The sequence below is a fragment of the Glossina fuscipes genome, unplaced genomic scaffold (assembly GCF_014805625.2).
Source record: "Glossina fuscipes isolate IAEA_lab_2018 unplaced genomic scaffold, Yale_Gfus_2 0, whole genome shotgun sequence".
NCBI classification, from domain to species: Eukaryota; Metazoa; Arthropoda; class Insecta; order Diptera; family Glossinidae; genus Glossina; species Glossina fuscipes.
Genome location: NW_023998414.1, coordinates 2,993,174 through 3,010,073, shown reverse-complemented (window position 1 = coordinate 3,010,073; position 16,900 = coordinate 2,993,174). Strand labels below are relative to the sequence as shown.

General features: G+C 34.1%; 1 protein-coding gene across 2 annotated transcripts; it reads right to left on the bottom strand.

The window, feature by feature from the left end:
- Window positions 1-1,614: 1,614 nt before the first annotated feature.
- LOC119632379 (double C2-like domain-containing protein beta) lies at window positions 1,615-15,222 on the bottom strand. Of its 2 annotated transcripts, none has more exons than XM_038025275.1 (4): window positions 15,190-15,222; window positions 2,382-3,726; window positions 2,102-2,316; window positions 1,615-2,037 (listed from the first exon to the last, which is right to left on the bottom strand). In XM_038025275.1, exons 2-4 carry the CDS (start codon window positions 3,363-3,365, stop codon window positions 1,734-1,736), a joined length of 1,503 nt encoding a protein of 500 aa, XP_037881203.1. In that variant the 5' UTR covers window positions 3,366-3,726; window positions 15,190-15,222; the 3' UTR covers window positions 1,615-1,733. The 2 variants fall into 2 exon arrangements, with proteins under 2 accessions (XP_037881203.1, XP_037881195.1); XM_038025267.1 differs by lacking the exon at window positions 15,190-15,222 and adding an exon at window positions 14,965-15,099 and having other exon boundaries at window positions 1,622-2,037.
- Window positions 15,223-16,900: the final 1,678 nt, after the last annotated feature.

Below are 16,900 nucleotides of genomic sequence, written 5' to 3'. Positions count from 1 at the left end.
ACTGAACGAGCTAGGTAGGCGCAATGATGTGCACCTAATATGGGTGCCTGGCAAGGAAAGGGCTGACTGTCTAGCCAAAAGGGGAGCCCGAAGAATCATGTTAAGTCCTGAATCTTTCAATGTCGTACCAATAAGCTCTATATTAGCAGGCTGGCATCGTAATTGGCATAGAAGAAATCGGATTGTTATTGGCAGCAATGTACAGGACAACGGTAAGCAGTAAGATTCATAAAATTTTACGGCGCGGCATATAAACTACAAGAACTAACAAGAAGCGATCTACGTTTAGTCACGGGTTTCTACACGAGTCATAATTCCCTTGGGTACCATCTGGAAAATATGGGCATGTCCGATACCGATTCATGCAGATTCTGCCAAGGTGTAAGGGAGATGTCCCATCATATTCTAGATGAATCTGAGGCTATCTGCAGAATCAGATAACATGTGTTTGCCGGGAATTTTACCACGCCGGATGCATTATGGAAGGTGGCGAAATTTATAAAAATCTTAAAACATGAGGATTAGTGGCATGGGCAAGTACAACAGATCTTCTATTAATAATAATAACATCTATATGTTAACATTTTGAAAAAGGAGTGAAAACATTTTCATATTCCCAAGCTTGGCTTGCGATCAAAAAAAATAGTGTTTTTTCGTCCCTTAAAGAAGAAAATATTTGCAAGTGATTGATTAACTTCGGAATGAGTTATTTGTGTTAATTGTACGCAGTTAAATTTTAAGGGAACTATCGGCCGTTCATATCCGAAAGTCATTCGGTATTGAAAATCCAATTAAAGCTGATGTGGGGTAGGGTCCTTAGGTATGAATAGACTTAAAGTGATTGTATATGCTTAGAACTCAATTAGACTCAAGGTTTTCGGGGAGTTTTGATAGATTGAAAGATAGCCGACTTTAGTTGCTTTATTAGTTGGACATGGATTCGTTGGAGCTATGAAACGAGTGAAATTGATACATGCAATGAAATAGAGTTTCCAGTTAATTCAAGCACGCAATATAAGGAAGTAAAAGGGTCTAAGAACGAATCTTTTTTATCGACCATCTCGAACATTGTTTATATATCTGACGATATTGCAGAAGTCGAATCAATATTTTAGATAACTTTCAAGCATGTAAATGACTTCGGAGATAAGTAAAGAAAAAGACACCTACTTAATACTTACCTATCTCTATTTATGCTTAGACTTGTACTACAATCTGTCAAAATAATGAAAGTAGAACCATTAAGCCGGAGAGAGAGATAGAGAGAGAGAGAGAGAGAGAGAGAGAGAGAGAGAGAGTTGCAACGTACGAAAATTGTACTAAATTGTCGACTAAGCCGAATAAAGCATCGACTAGGATAACTGAACTATTCCATCTAATTGGATGAAATTACTTTATTCTCATTTTATTAATTAGTTAAATAAAATTATTAGAATCGATTTATGAATAGAAAAGTTTTTTTGTTTACGTATCAAAGTCTTGGATTCTTTCTCACATTTTTTATTATGATTTGTAACAAGTATGAATATGTATGAATTTTACATATATAGACAGATTTAGTATACAAAAAGAATATGTGTGCAAGATATTAGCTTTTAATATAATTTTATATATTTAAAAAAAAATTGTTTTTTTTTTTTGTTTTTTTTAAATGCTTGTAATTAAGTCAAGTTTTGACTGACATAAAGAATCAGTTATTATTTTTTTTTTTTAAGCCTTTACTCTTACTAATATTAATGCAATGGATTATCGCCAGACAAGCAATGCCATTTCTCATGTACGTGATCTGGCAAACGTATACAATCCAGCCATTGTTGTAAACGTTCGCCTTTACTATTATGACCGATTACTAAACTGCCGAGGAAATCGTTACTTTTACCCAAATCCTTGTCCCATACAGTTAATATCAAACACTGTTTATTGAGATCGTGAGGAGACGCTTCAAACTGGAATTCTTCATTGTATATTGGATTCAATGTACGCCATTTAATACTGGTTTTATATTTTTTGTTGCGATGAAAATCTGGTTTTAGTTGCCTAAATTAAAGGGGCAACTTAAAACGAAGCCATGTTCTTCATCCCGAAATTATCAATAACTTACAATTTAATAAAGGGATCCGAACTACCATTACTATCCATAGGTATTAAATTTATACACTGCCTAACGCGTACCAGTAAAGCTCGTTTCTTAGTGTTGTAGCATAAAGAAATTAGCACCTTGCCGTGAGGCCACTCCTGAGACGATTCAGCGCAATTACTTAATTCATCTTCACCACATAGCGGCACTAAACTCCGATACTGTTTGGCATTGCTCATCTGAAATCTCTCTTATATATAAAATTGTTGCTAGTTTATCAAATGATTTATGCTATGAAACTTACAGATGATAAAGCAATTTTCGCTGCTCCCAGAAAATCATTACCATACTTATCCTCATCGTATATGGCAACGTAAAGCATTGCGTTGCTTAACTCTTCTGATTCGACTCCCACGAATTGTAGGGTTTCATTAAATGCGGGATTACAAGTCTTGTGAACGGTACGTGTCCGCTGCCATCGAATGAATTTTGGTTTACCTTCAGCCGTTATAATGTTTAACTTACAATAGGGATCTGCTAATCCACTTGAGTCCATCGCTAACAGATCACGTGCTCTAACCACTGTCGCATCTAAAGTATTATAGTCTTCGCGATATGTCATGGCTGCCTCTAACCAACCTAAGAGAGAATCACGACAATGTGAGCTTAATTGATTCGCCAAGATAGCGGAACTCGCAGACGAGCTATCACTCATGGTACAAGTGGACGTTACTGAACCACGTCTTTCTCCACAATTTGTAAAAATTTCCATTTTATTATCCTCTAATACCATTGAATTTGCATCGCACTCCTGTTGCCTTTGCGATTCCGTCTTAAAACTCATGCGATTATTAAAGAAAAACGTATTAGAGATCCTTTTTTCTACGTTCGTGGCTGAACCTGACTTCACATCAATAAAATTGCGTATAGGAACGAAGGAACGCAAACGATAGCTACCCTCACGTACACATTTACTTATAACATTATTTCCATCTATAGTAGACTCTTTCGTTTTTAAATCCAATTTCTCAGAATTTGTTTTTTTCATTTCTTCTATTTCGTCGTCTTCCTCTTCCGAACTGCTACTATCCCGCACATGTATAGTTAACTTTTTAATCTTCTCTTTATGCGCCGATGAATTTGAACCTTGTATTCTGCTTGGCGGCGGTAATAACAAGCCCTCGGTTACCGTTGCAGATACATTTCGTAAAGTCGTTGGACTAGTGGAAGATGGTATCTCATAATTAGGGATACCCTTGAAAAACCAAGCTCCTGTTTTTTTCCACATTTCTCTCGTTTCCGAGCATATACGACATAACCAAATTTCGCGATTTTTTTGCACGGTATGATAACGAATATTAATATCCAAACAACACTTTGGACAGGCCACCTTTCTACAGTCTTCACACAAGATACGTTGAGGCCTAATCAAACCATAAGCTTCACCGCATAAACGGCACTTATTCGGTCCTCGTTCCACGGCATTTAATTTTTGCTTAATTTTCTCCACACGCTCTACTAGGCGACCGACACGTTGCCTCTCGGCACTTTCAATCTCCTCGTTACGTTGTATTACCGATATTATCGCAGCCTGCTCCTCAGGCTTAAGTGGCTCCTGGGGTGTTGTACTATTCCAACCCGTTCGCAATCTAAAATAATTTCAAAATAAATATTCTCTTAGTATTATGTATAAATATTTTGAAATTAAATTGAAAACATTTTCTCTAATTAAAATTTAGAGATCCTATCTAAGATCCTAGAGAGATTTGATAAAGAAAATCGAAAAGTCCAAATCAAGTAAACTCGAGATGGATGCACATTCACTGACGCAACTCACTAAATTGCAAAAACGTCCGACATCGTCTATTGTTTTTCATATTCTATGAGCGATGCTGTAGCATCTGCACTAAAACGGAAGAAATTGACCACGCCTACCCAATAGTATAGTATATTAAAATTTAGTTTTTTTTTTTTTTTAAATACCCTTACAACGTGTAGAAGCAAGCTTTAAAAAGTCCCTTAAGTATATAAATTTTCGACCAGTTACAGATTCACTTCAACATATCCGTCTATTTGTCCGTCCACCTTTCCATCTACCCAACTATATAGTATCTGTGATAAACAATTTTCCATTCGCGAAAACAAAAATATCGCCTAAAAAACTTGTCAAAGAGTTTGAAAATGGGCGAAACAGATCAAAGAACACACCTACCACGCTCGCACTCGTCTATATGATGAAAACGAAAAACACCTTTCGCTCGTTACTCATAAACTATACCAGCTACATGATATAAATTTCCACAAAATTATTCGACAGAAAGAGAAAAAATCAGCCACGCCCAGTGAATATTATGGAATATATAAATTTATACTTATACGCTTTCTTTTTTCAATCTTTTTAATAAAATAACAGTGACGGGTATAAAAAAAATGCAGTCGCTTTAATGTTGACAGTCCTTTCTTTACTCATAAACATACCGCAAATAGGGCACAGAAATAGGGATACAAGTAAAATTATAAAATTGTATATAATATATATGACAATATATAATATTAATCTTTATTAAAGTTAATTATAAAATATATATAAAAGTGTTATTATTATTATCAAAAAATAAAAAGAAAAACAAAAATTGAACACTAGCAACGTACCCTTAATAAAATAAAACATTAAATTGAGATGTTGCCTTTGGTCGTGTGTTGCAATTGCAATGTGACTGCTGTGATAAAGGAAAAATTGTTAAGTTAATTGTTAAGGATGATGCTTATCAACAATTACAGATTGGAGAAGAAGACTTGGAAGACACAACTGGATGGTCAAGGCGAATTCTCGCAAATGCTTTCATCTTGGTTTTGATAGCTCTCTGTTGATTAACAGCTAAACGATGCTGACGATAGTATTGTAGATTTACTCTTCCATAATTTTCTCTTTATCTCTTCTTCCAATTTGTTCATAATATCGTCTATAATCGAAATATTTATTTATTTATTGATGCTTATGTAACCTCAAAGCCATTAAGGACCATTATAATAGATTATAATGTCTACCGTAGGTGCACTAATAATGTAAAATAATATAAAATGTTCTTCAACAATCTAAAGGAGAAGAAAGGAAAATTAAAGATAAAGAGAACAAATAATGAAAATAGAAAGCAAAAAAAAAAAAAATAGAATGAAAAATAAAAAAAAAATAGGAACCAAGAAAGTTACTAGACTAGTATGAAAGGAACTAACACATACCATAACCACACCTCCAACCCAATACTAACTAACTAGCTAATCTCATTATTATCGCCGAAGGTTAAAATTCTTCGTTTGTAAGTGAGATAAGAATATCGAAGCTGTCGCAACCCCCTAGGCAGCGAGTTAAGCAGGGAGCTTATAAGGTTTTATAATCCTTACCTCAAGGGATTTGACCGAAGACTGGAGATACTGTAGATACAAACGGATGGTTATTGCAAAGAGAGCTACTAAAAAAAAAAGAAGATTGTCAAGCTGTTATGACAGGAGTCGTAGTTAAAGGAAAGTCTAACTGTAGAACATAACCTAATATATGATCATACCTCTTGAAAAAGAATACACATCTGAATACACGTTTACATAATAATCTAAATTTCCTCAGGTTTGAAGTATTAGTGGAATTGTAAACATTTAGGGCATAGATTACACGTGGCATAATTAAAGCTTCGAATACTCTAATTTTGATTTTGAATTGAGTGGACGTGTAGGTATTCAAAGAATGAAACCTTCTAAGTAGGAAAGTGTACCCTGAGAGCGCAGGAAATTTATGTGTGCATCAAAGCGTAACTTGTCATCGATAATCACCCCCAGGCATTTCAAGTTATTTACAATTTCAAAATTAGGCACAATTTACCCTTAAAGCAAGATTCCGATGTACATTCGGGGGTCGACACATTGTCGCAAATGTTTTAGCCCAATTCACTTTAAGCTCATTTGCAGCCTCCCAACGGGAAATGCAGTCTAAATGGTAGTCAATGTTAGCTTGATATCCTTCCAAATTATTAACACACCCCGCAAATAAAATCTGTTAAATAGGTTAACTAGGTTAAATATATAAAGAGGTCATTCATGGAGAAGGGGGCAAGGCAAATGATTGAGCCTTGAGGCATATCACTTTGACTTGACGGCGCCCAGACAGATACAATTTGTGAACGATCCAAAAGGTAGGATTCTATCAGAGCATCAGCTGATTTCGAAAAGTCAAAGGCCAGCACGAGTTTATAAATCAAAGGAACATGGAATACTCTAACGAAGGCTTTAGTTAAATTCAGCGGCAACCGAGACATGCTTATCACTTTCTAAGAACATGTTTAGCTTTATTCCTTTTTACGCCGAGAAAGATGAAATTTGATTTCGCAAAGCAAGAGTCATAATTGAGAGCAACCTCGTGTCTAAGTTTGAATATAATCTCATGAATTAGATCCAAGTTACTATTGAAAATATTGATCTGACCCATTATAGTCACTTGCGGCAATTCTGGATCTCAGTGCCCGAATATACACTCTGTTATAATTGTAAAGTACCGAAAATGTATCCACCTTACGCAAGCAAATAATAAAAGCCACGTAAATGAAGGTGTGGTGAGATATAGCAATTGGAATTGATCGGAAGCTGATAGCTTCGCATTAGCTATTTAAAAAGTAGTCAAGATGGGAAGTGGGTATCGCACCTTACATCATGATGGGTAAAGAGTATACAAATTAAATTTCAATGAACATATATACATCGATTTGATAGTACACCTAATTCTCTTTTTACACGAATTTTATTTAGACAAAATTTGATTTAACACGAGATAAAAAGAAAAAATAATACTCTTCTCACAGGAACTTCTTTGGTTGAACACGTTGTTTAGTATTCTATTTTTATGAAATTTTTTACTGAATTTTTCTAATGAAATTTTTTTTTTATTATTCTTTTCTATGAATTTTCTCATTCTCACTACTCACAGACGTGCATTGTAACTTGGTGTTATATTTTTTACACAATTCAGTTAGATTATGTGGATTGTATGCGTTTATGCAGGAGATTCCTCGAATTAGGCTCAGACTAAAGGCGTAATGTTTTTTTTTTTTTTTTTTTTTTTTTTTTTTGTGCAATTTAGTTTGGTTTTTCGAAGTATAATTAATTTTTGATAATATATTTAATGAATTGAAATGTGTAACCACGAAATAAATTCTTAAGTGAACTCTGACTCTGAATTTTTTAATATTGTTGATTGTACCTTTCAGCTGCTTGTTTAGGTATGGAACCAATCTACCAAATTTTCCATTTAGCTAATAGCTTTATTTACACGAATTTTTTTATATGAAACTTTTGAGAACGTATCTATCGTGTAAAAAGAGAATTAAGTGTATACATTTTTTCATGCCGTCCTATTGTGCACTAATTCGGGACAAGAAACAAATAAAGTACAGTTATGTTTCCGAAGAAGTTATCATTAAAAAGACGCTTTTATCGCGTGATTGGAAAAACTGTAGTTTTTCGCTCGCTTTTAGTTGGAAACACTAAAGGCATCCTTAAGCCTCAGAGGCCATATTAGGCAGAGTTGATATTTTGTCCCTTTTATCAGAAAACCCAATGCTAAGCTATTAACTGCCATCTTCTATTATTAACTTGTTCCATTTACTAATTCTTATATATATATATGTATGTACATACAAGGCTACAACAAGGCTACAACTACGTTAGGTTGGAGACGTTCCGTCATGTGTGTTATGAAGATTAATTAAAATTTCTTTAACAATACGTGTACTTAGAATTCATTTTAATGATGTTTATAAAACTCTTCCGTAGCATATACTGGGATAAAAGATTGCGTCGTATAAAATTCAAGTTCAAGCAATGTAATTAATTTGCTATAGCATTCTAGCTCTTATAACAAAGCAATAAAGAAAAGAAGCAAAAAAAAACAAAAAAAAAAAGAATAAACAATTGAAACTAATATATTTATGCAGTTTATATCGACTTGCTCATTCACCCACCACTTGCTTAGTTTATATAGTGAAATTAAAAACTTGAAGAAAGATTTGCATCATTTTTATATCCTACCTACACCACTTGTGTTGTGTGTGGTATGTAACACGCAGAAATGTTTAAAAGCGACCCATCTTTTATTCATATTCTGAACTGATCTAAGCCTGTCTGTCCGTTTGTCCGCCTGATGTCTACCCATGTAAATTTCCGTTTAAGCTACACGATAAAATTTAGTGCAGTGACCAGTGTTTTAATCCAAGAATGAAAATGCTTCGGTTCAGTTCACTTTTCCCAACCACTCCTCATATAACGGCCTATCTTTCTGTTATAAATGCTAACGCTCTGGAAAAGCTTACTAATATTGATATTCATAGTACGCCTAGATTGCAATCTCATCTTAATCATTCAACTATTATTATAAGGTTTTTCACTTTCTCATTCGTCTCGTTGGCTATGTGAGCGTTATATACACCTGTGTTTTTCATTTTTAGAAAAAAAGTTTTTTAAACAAACAACAAGAAAAAAGAAGTAAGTGAAAGACTGTATATATAACATTTTGACAATTCAAACAATGTCGAAACGTACCCGATTATACAATAAAAACGTTGGTATAATAGAGTGTAGAAGAAATTGGTTTGTTTATATACCTGTGGCCTAACAGTCTACTCATAAAAGAAACCTGTGCGCAAGCTATCGCATAGTCTAGTTGTTAAGAAACGCAAAGCTACAATCAATATCCTAGGTTCGATGCTTGGAGTCCAATAAGCCATACTTTCACTTGAATATTAATAATTAATTATCTCATCTGCAAGAATTATTTGCAAAAAAAAGATTGATAAAAAGATTCAGAGTCAGTCTGACGGATTACGTCTACCATCTATATTGACAATAAAATGACTAACCAATCTATCTAATATATATATATATATACCACCTACATAGACATAATAGAATAAATACTTTTACAATATATCCACAAATAATTCAAATAATAAATAAAAACATCCGGCTGCGTGGCCGACTGTGCAAAGAACATATTCATTAACAACTCAAATCTCAAGTGCCGACATCCTTAGAAGCTAATGCTTTACGATCTCAGTCTTCGAATATATTTCTTTACCTAAATTAATTATAATAATAATAAATAACAAGAAAATTATATTCGGTTATGACCGAATTTTTTACATCCCTCAAGGGAAAGGATAAATGGGTGCGTGAACGTTATAGGCGTGTCTTCGGAAAAGTTTAAGTCAAAAGTTTAAAATCTTTTGCAAAGTTATAGATGATATCTGATTAGTTTACACGAACGGGAGCTGATTTATCGCAATTACGCATTCAGACAGATGGACAGGACGACAGACATTTTTAGATGCTTGCACCAAATTTCAAACTGACCAAGAATTTATGTACTTTATGGGATTTTGGAAATGTGCTTCTGGGTTTTGTAAAAATTTTGAGAAAAAAAAATTACATATTGATATACTAAGTAGGCGTGGTCAGTTTTGCTCATCTTCGTACAGTTTCGTACAGCATCAACCACAGCTTGTGAGTAATGAGCAAGAAACTCATTTTTCATTCCTTTTGAAGAACAGAGCTCTGTCCACACTTTACGTTGCACTGTGGGCGCTGCAATCGCTGTCTCAGAATCTACGATAGTATAAGTGGTTAATCGACTTTCTTATTATCAAGAAAATGTGTGTGTCGGAAGAAATTTTTAGGCTTTAAAGAAACGATACAAAGGAAAGGGATTTTTGATCAGAAATTCGCATTAACTTAAAGTTATCAAGTTAAGATAATCGAAACTAAAATTGCAAATATTATATCGATATCTGCTGGATATTTGAATAACACCTATTTTGAATCTTGAGCTGGAACCATCAGCTAAATGCCCCCTTGCAGTTAGATAGCATAATTTCTGCAATAAAAAGCGTTTGTCGTACAAAGAATTGATGTCGAAATCTGTTAAGGAACTTAACCTAATCAAAAATATATAGATAGATATACAGATAGATATAAATAGAAATATATAGATCGAAAATAGAATTATATTTGTAATCGCTTAGCATTGTTTCTTTGATAAAATACAGTCTGCAATTTTTACACTTTACACCGCTTGTATTATCGGGTATATGAAGTTTATTCGAACGTTAACTATTTTCAGAGAGATTTTAGGTAGGTTCAGCTTTTTTTTAAAGCAAATTGAATTGGATCAGATCAATTGCGCGATCGCTTACCACTTTTTTTTTTTTGCTATCCTAAAAAAGGTTTCATATGCAAAGGAATTTTGCAATAATTAATCTTTCATGACACAAAATCGGTAGAAAATATCATCGCACGGCTCCTCGCATGAGAGAACTTTCTAACAATAACTGGACATCTACTAATGTCATTTTACAGCCGCTACAATAAACTAAATATAAACTATATGCTCAGTGTAATAACAGTACAATATGCGCCGTATGTGTCGCATGTTCCTTTTTTTATACTCTACACCTTACGGTACAGAGTATATTAAGTTCGTACGAACGTATGTAACACGCAGAAGAGAGAGAAGATAGACCCATCTTTTATTATATCGATCGATTCAGAATCGTAATCTGAATTAATCTAAGCCTGTCTGTCTGTCTGTCGGTCCGTCTGTCTGTGTGTGGATTATTTATGTTCAAACTACAGGTCGAAATTCTTGAGATATTTTGATAAAATTTGCTGCAATGACGTGCTTTGAGCCAAGGACGAACGATATTGAAATTATTTCGGATCGGCGCACTTTTTCCATTTTGCACCATTTAACGTCCTATTCCGAAAAGTCGTTATATGGAAAGAAATTGCAATTTTCAAGATTTCTCATGACAAGTGGCTAAATAGTAGTATTTGGGCATTCTCAATTGGTATGGAAACTTTGGACCGGCTGGGTAAATTTTTAAAACCCCTCTCATGAAATGAAGACTGAAATTCACGCGATAAAAAGGTATAAAATGGAATAACTGGACCATATTTGGATCAACTCGGCCTTTTTTTGGATCCTATACTTATAAAGATTTTCACGAAAATTGATCCTTTGTCGAGCAGAAAAATCTATGTGCCATGAACCCATGATAGTATATCGATATAAAAATGAATTCTACAAAATTTGGACTATCTACACCTATTTTTTGGTTTTGCCCTATGTAAAGATTAAACTTGTAGTACATTAGGATGCGTTTTGGGTCCTGTTTCCCCATAAATACACGCTTGAAAAACATGCCTTTATATATAAAAACAAGACGTAATTTTTGTGTTCTCGAATAAAAATAGAAATGTGTTAGACAATGCGACGGTGTTAGGGTATTTAATGATAGGCCTTGCCCGACTATTATGTTCTTAATTGTCTTTTTCTCTATTACTCTCGTAAGGTAGATGAAGATGAAAACTGTAATATAAATTTTACGTATAGACCAAGAGAGAAGAAATCAGAAAGGCTTGGGAAACGAAGGAAAAGTAGCAAGCGGGCGAATAAAGTGTCCTCGATGATGAAATTGTATATACACGACTGAAGATAAACAGATGCCTACGTTTTATGCATGTTTAACTTCCGTATGTTACGAACACTGTTCCCTTAAATTAAATAAACACCTGTGCGAATGTCGTAAATAATTATATGTAAACTTGGTGCGCACATGTGGGTGCGCAATATTTTCTCAAAAAAATCAACAAACTTTTTTTTTTTTCAAGTTCTTTTAAGGTTAACGGCTTTATCCGCTCTTCTCTATGTACATGTACACATGCTTTCGTCTACATCATGTATTCATTTTACATCATTTACTGAAGGTTTTCAAAATTTTATATTCAAAATAAAAATATCGTTCTATTGAAAATTAATTAGTTAAGTGAAAAGTTCAGATAATTTAATTGATCCTTACGCTTAGTTATCACTAAGTTTACACAGTTATTTTAATATATATATATAGAGAAATCTTCAAAGCGGATTCTTTCCAAGCATTGAAAGCATTTTCTTCAAAATTTGACTTTGGAATGCTTCGATTTAATATAATGCTTAGCCTAAAGGATATATTTAAGATATCATGACTTAAATTATCATTATCGTCATTATATCACTCAGGTCTCCAGCGTTTCAATTTTAGAATTATCATGAATTCCGCCAGGTTTTATGGTTCTGAACACCGCCCTGTGCGTCTGGCGTTATGATCGCCATCGCAAATAATATCGCCGGGATTCACGATTCGTGGAAAAGTTGGTGATACGTCACTGCTTCTTAGTTTTACTAGCTTATATGCCGTACGGGAACATTTTATAAACCGTTTCTCTTGCCGTTGTCCTGCGCTTTATTTCCAATGGCAATCTGGCTTCTTTTTCTTGCTCTTATGACGTGACCTTGGTTTTGATGACAATGAAGCAAACATGTCGACACAGAACTGATGCTTGCCTGAGTCACGGTGTTTCTCACAAAACATTCAGATATACGTGATCTTATAGAGCGTTAAGGGCTACTAGTGGAAGCTTACAAGCGGCGCACAAAACATTTTCCAATGAATTCAGTTTAGATCTTAGGTAGGCTTAAAGAGTACAATAAGTATATTGAATTTAATTATAATGCAATCGTAGGCAGGAGTGTTAATTAAGCAACATTGGGACTATACGATGGTCTGATATGAAATATTTCCAACTTGCGTAAAAGATGTTTACTTTGCAATACTTTCTATAACTAAATGGGAACGGCGTACGTCACTTGAGCATTTGGGCGCCGCTGCATATAAGTTTGCGACTGATCTGCTTTGCCCCGTTCATGTTTGATACTAAATTCAAAACGGCGCTTACTGACCTATGCCTAGTTTTGGCACTTGGAGCAAAATTCTGTCAGTCTCCAGTTCCGCGTTAAATTTCTCTTTCTCTGTCTTGGACTTATGCAGCCACCTAGCTCTGGAACGTGGGCTGCCATTTGTACCGATCTCTGTGAGAGGCGTGGGCGCTATAAGAAAGCAAATTTCTTCCATGACCTTGCTTTTTTGTATGTCAGCGACGACTTTATCGATAGCGTCTTTTGATATAGCCAAACTTAGGAGCTGAGATATGCCATCTCGGATCCTAAGTTCTTTCTTTACTCTTTCCGAAAGTTTGTCCGCTTTGTTTAGCAGAAAGATAGCTCTGCGGGAGGACGGGCCATCCAACCGGATTTACTACTTTACTTTAAGGCTAATAACACGAATATTTCAGGTCAAGTTAGACTGTTCGGGCAGGGAATCGTAAGTATGCTAACAACTCGCTACTGCACAGAACTGAATCAGTTTACAAGAGCTCATACAAATCAAGAAGATATTTTCTGCTGAAGTGGTTTCATTTCATTTGCTTTTTTTGAGGTTATGTCGTAACAAATTTTTCCGTGTTCGTTCTGTTCATCAACTTGTGGCCTTGAATCGTCGGGCAATATATGCTTTAACAATGTTTTTGGAAATTATGCAAATTTTCTTATGAAATAATGTGCGTTACCGTTATATTAATTAAGACTATTTGAATTGTCTCAACGAGCGATTGAAGCAAAGCAATTGCTTCTAGCTATACGTTAATGGTGATTTAAATTTAACAGTTACCCTTGCCCTTCTGCGACCACTTTGATGATTTATTTAAGGTTACATTTAAAGCCAAATATAATTTTTGTACCCCCCAAAACCACTAAATAATAAGCAGGAAGGTGGCAATTTTCATAATTGAAATTATTATCAGAGGTGGTCGTTACTTTCGGTTAAATGCTTCTCTAAACAGTACTTACCAATTTCATCTATCTCTCCTCTATAACTATATATATGTGTAGACGCCCGGTATCACAATGATCATTTTACAAGTTTCTACGCCCATGCTAGCAGTCATCGGCCAATTTACGAATGTTTGGTCTTGAAAACTAGCTTAAAATAGGATGATTGGATCATCGTTAGATTACAATTTTTCCTATCGCTTTGGTCTAACGTTACATATTAGAAGTTTCCTTATCGCTTACAGTTAATGTCTCGTGAACTTAGTAAGAATTTTTGCTATCTAATTGATTTTAATAGAATATCTTTTATTGAACAAAGTTCCCATAATGGCTATATATACATTGCGATAGTCACTTGTTATCTGCCAAAAACTTTTATGTATCGAGATGACGAACAAACAAAGTAGCGGGTTCTAAATAACGCTGTTGTCATATCGAAGAAGGTTCTAATGCTGTATACTCAGCGGGTGGATGGCGCCAAATAGTCTATGTTAGTCTATGTTAACTGCGCGTGCAGAATAAATACGAAAAATATTTTCATTGGTGTGACGATTTTCAAAAGCATTCATTCATACAACATTAAAGTTAACCATAATAATAATCAGCTGACTATAAAAGAAATTTTAAATTGACATTAAAATCAATTAAATTCAATGTCATAAAGAAATCCTGAAATATCGAGGAAGCTTAGAGTAAAGATATAAATTACGTGCAACGAAAGCAACAACAACAAGTTCATACACAACATGTAAAGCCATTGACGCCATATTGATGTCGTCTACTTTTGTCTGTGTATTTAATTCTCCATAATATAAAGTCTTAGTTTACATTCTAGCGAAATCTCCCACTGTCGTCTATCATTTTATTAAGTAAAGAAACGTGCAAAGGATTTTTTTTTATGTCTAATAATTGAACAAAAAAAAAAAGCAACTTTTCTTAAAGACCGTTTTCAAAAAAAAAAAAACTTATTTCAAAGCATATGTTAAGGCAAATGAGTTTTTCCTTTTTTTTAAAAATCAAAATGAGTCATTATTGTGTGTTATCGTAAAATAAACTAAATCTCAGTTATATACAAAAGTTAATAACAAAAAGGGATATTATTTTTGTTTACAATGCTATTATTACTTTATAGGTACATATTTACTTTGCTCTCAATGCCAATTGTCTATCGTTTGGACAAACATGCTTGTTACCACTGTCGTCCTTAATATGATTTCGAAAATTCATGGCCGCTTAAAAGAATAGTTTCTCCCTTTATGTTAATTAATTGTTTTATTTTTTTTATTGAAAACTTAATATATTATTATTTTTTTTTTTTTTTTAGCTTTTTTATCTTTAACGACTTTTTATAATATTTTTAATTCTTTACAATTCTTTAATCTTAGGTTTATGTTTACTTAAATGCACCTTGCTGTAGCCAGTTGTTGCTTTTTTTCTTTTTTTTTTCTCTCAATAATAATTACGTACGTATGTTTTCACCACGAAGGATTATGTTTACGTATATTATTTACACATCTTTATCGTTCAAAGTTTTAGAAACGAATGAAAAAAAGTGGAAAAATCTTCTCAAATTTCTTAGCTTTATATACCTTCTCTCATTCTCTCAAAATATCTTTGTGGTATAAGTCATATCAAATATTTGACTGGCATTGGCATTGTTTTTTGTAAAATTTTGTTTGTTCGCTACGAGAGAAGATTTATACGAGACTAACTGATTTGTTACTATTGCCTGTTGCACACAAATATTCACGATTTTCATATATTGCGAGTTTTTAACACAAGCGCTTCTCGTTAATACATCGCAATCTTCATAGATAACTTTAAATAAAATTTCAGTAACAATTAAATGACATGATGGCCTCACATGCATTTCAAAATTCAAACTAGAAGATTTTCATGGACTTTTTATATATGCATATGCGGCATATGGGCAAAGATTCCCTTAATTGTTTCTTGATGTGGCGTCGCTTTCTCTCAAACGTTTGCAAAGCAGAACTGAAAGAACCAGCAAGAAACTACACACACACACACACACACACACACACACACACACACACAATTTGTTTCTGAAACAGAGAAAGTCCTTAATAGACGTCCAGTTTGAATTCCGAAATAAATGCTGGGCCATCTTGCCATTTGTAGTTGTCTGTGATAATTCCTAATCCCCTCGCATTCACTCTCTCTCTCTCTCTCTCTCTCTGTGTCTGTTTTGCTGCTTCTATCTCCTCCCTTACTGTGTCTGTTTGCTGCTTCTATCTCCTCCCTTACTCACGTTCATCTTTTACAACTAGTAACTAACTTTCCTGATTATTGTCTATAACAGAGATTGCCAATTTTTATGCAGCTGTGGACCACTAATTTCGTAATTAAAAATTACGTAGATAATTAAACTGCTGCTCAAAATGCTAAAATTTATTTGGAATTTTCCTCTTTGAATTTGATGGGACTGAGCTTAAAAAGGTACACCTAGAAATGAAGATGTGTACCTATGTGTTGTGTGCAATTGTTTAAAAAGGTGCTAATCTCGGGTTTAAAGGTACATCTTAATGTCTCCGAAAAACCTAAAGCGCTAATCAGCCAATTTTCTCTGCATCAATTCAAATAAATAGCAATCGTATGTAGAAACATCTAGGGACTATGCTCGAAACCTTTTGTGTGCAAACACGAGCGGACTAAAATTCAGATTTTTCTACGGAAATCCAAAATTTACATTTAATGTTTACATTGATGGGACGCGAACCAACGATTGGCAAGCATTGATCTTCAAAAATGTAAACACCCTCGTAATGATGACAGTTAGTAACGCTGCCTTATTGTTTTTTTTTTTTTCTTTTTGAAACATCCATCTCGCCAAGTGCAAAATACCTTATTCACCCCGAAATTTATACCCTACCCCACTCCCATTCACCCAACCACCTTCTTCCATTTATTGTGAATACAAAACCTAGTAAAAATTCTCTCCCATTGGTTCTGTAATCACCACTGCTTTTTAATGTTATCCCATTTTGGCTTAATTTTCCTCTGCACATGTTTTTACTCTTCACATAAATTTGCAGCAACAAAAACAGTATACTACTCTG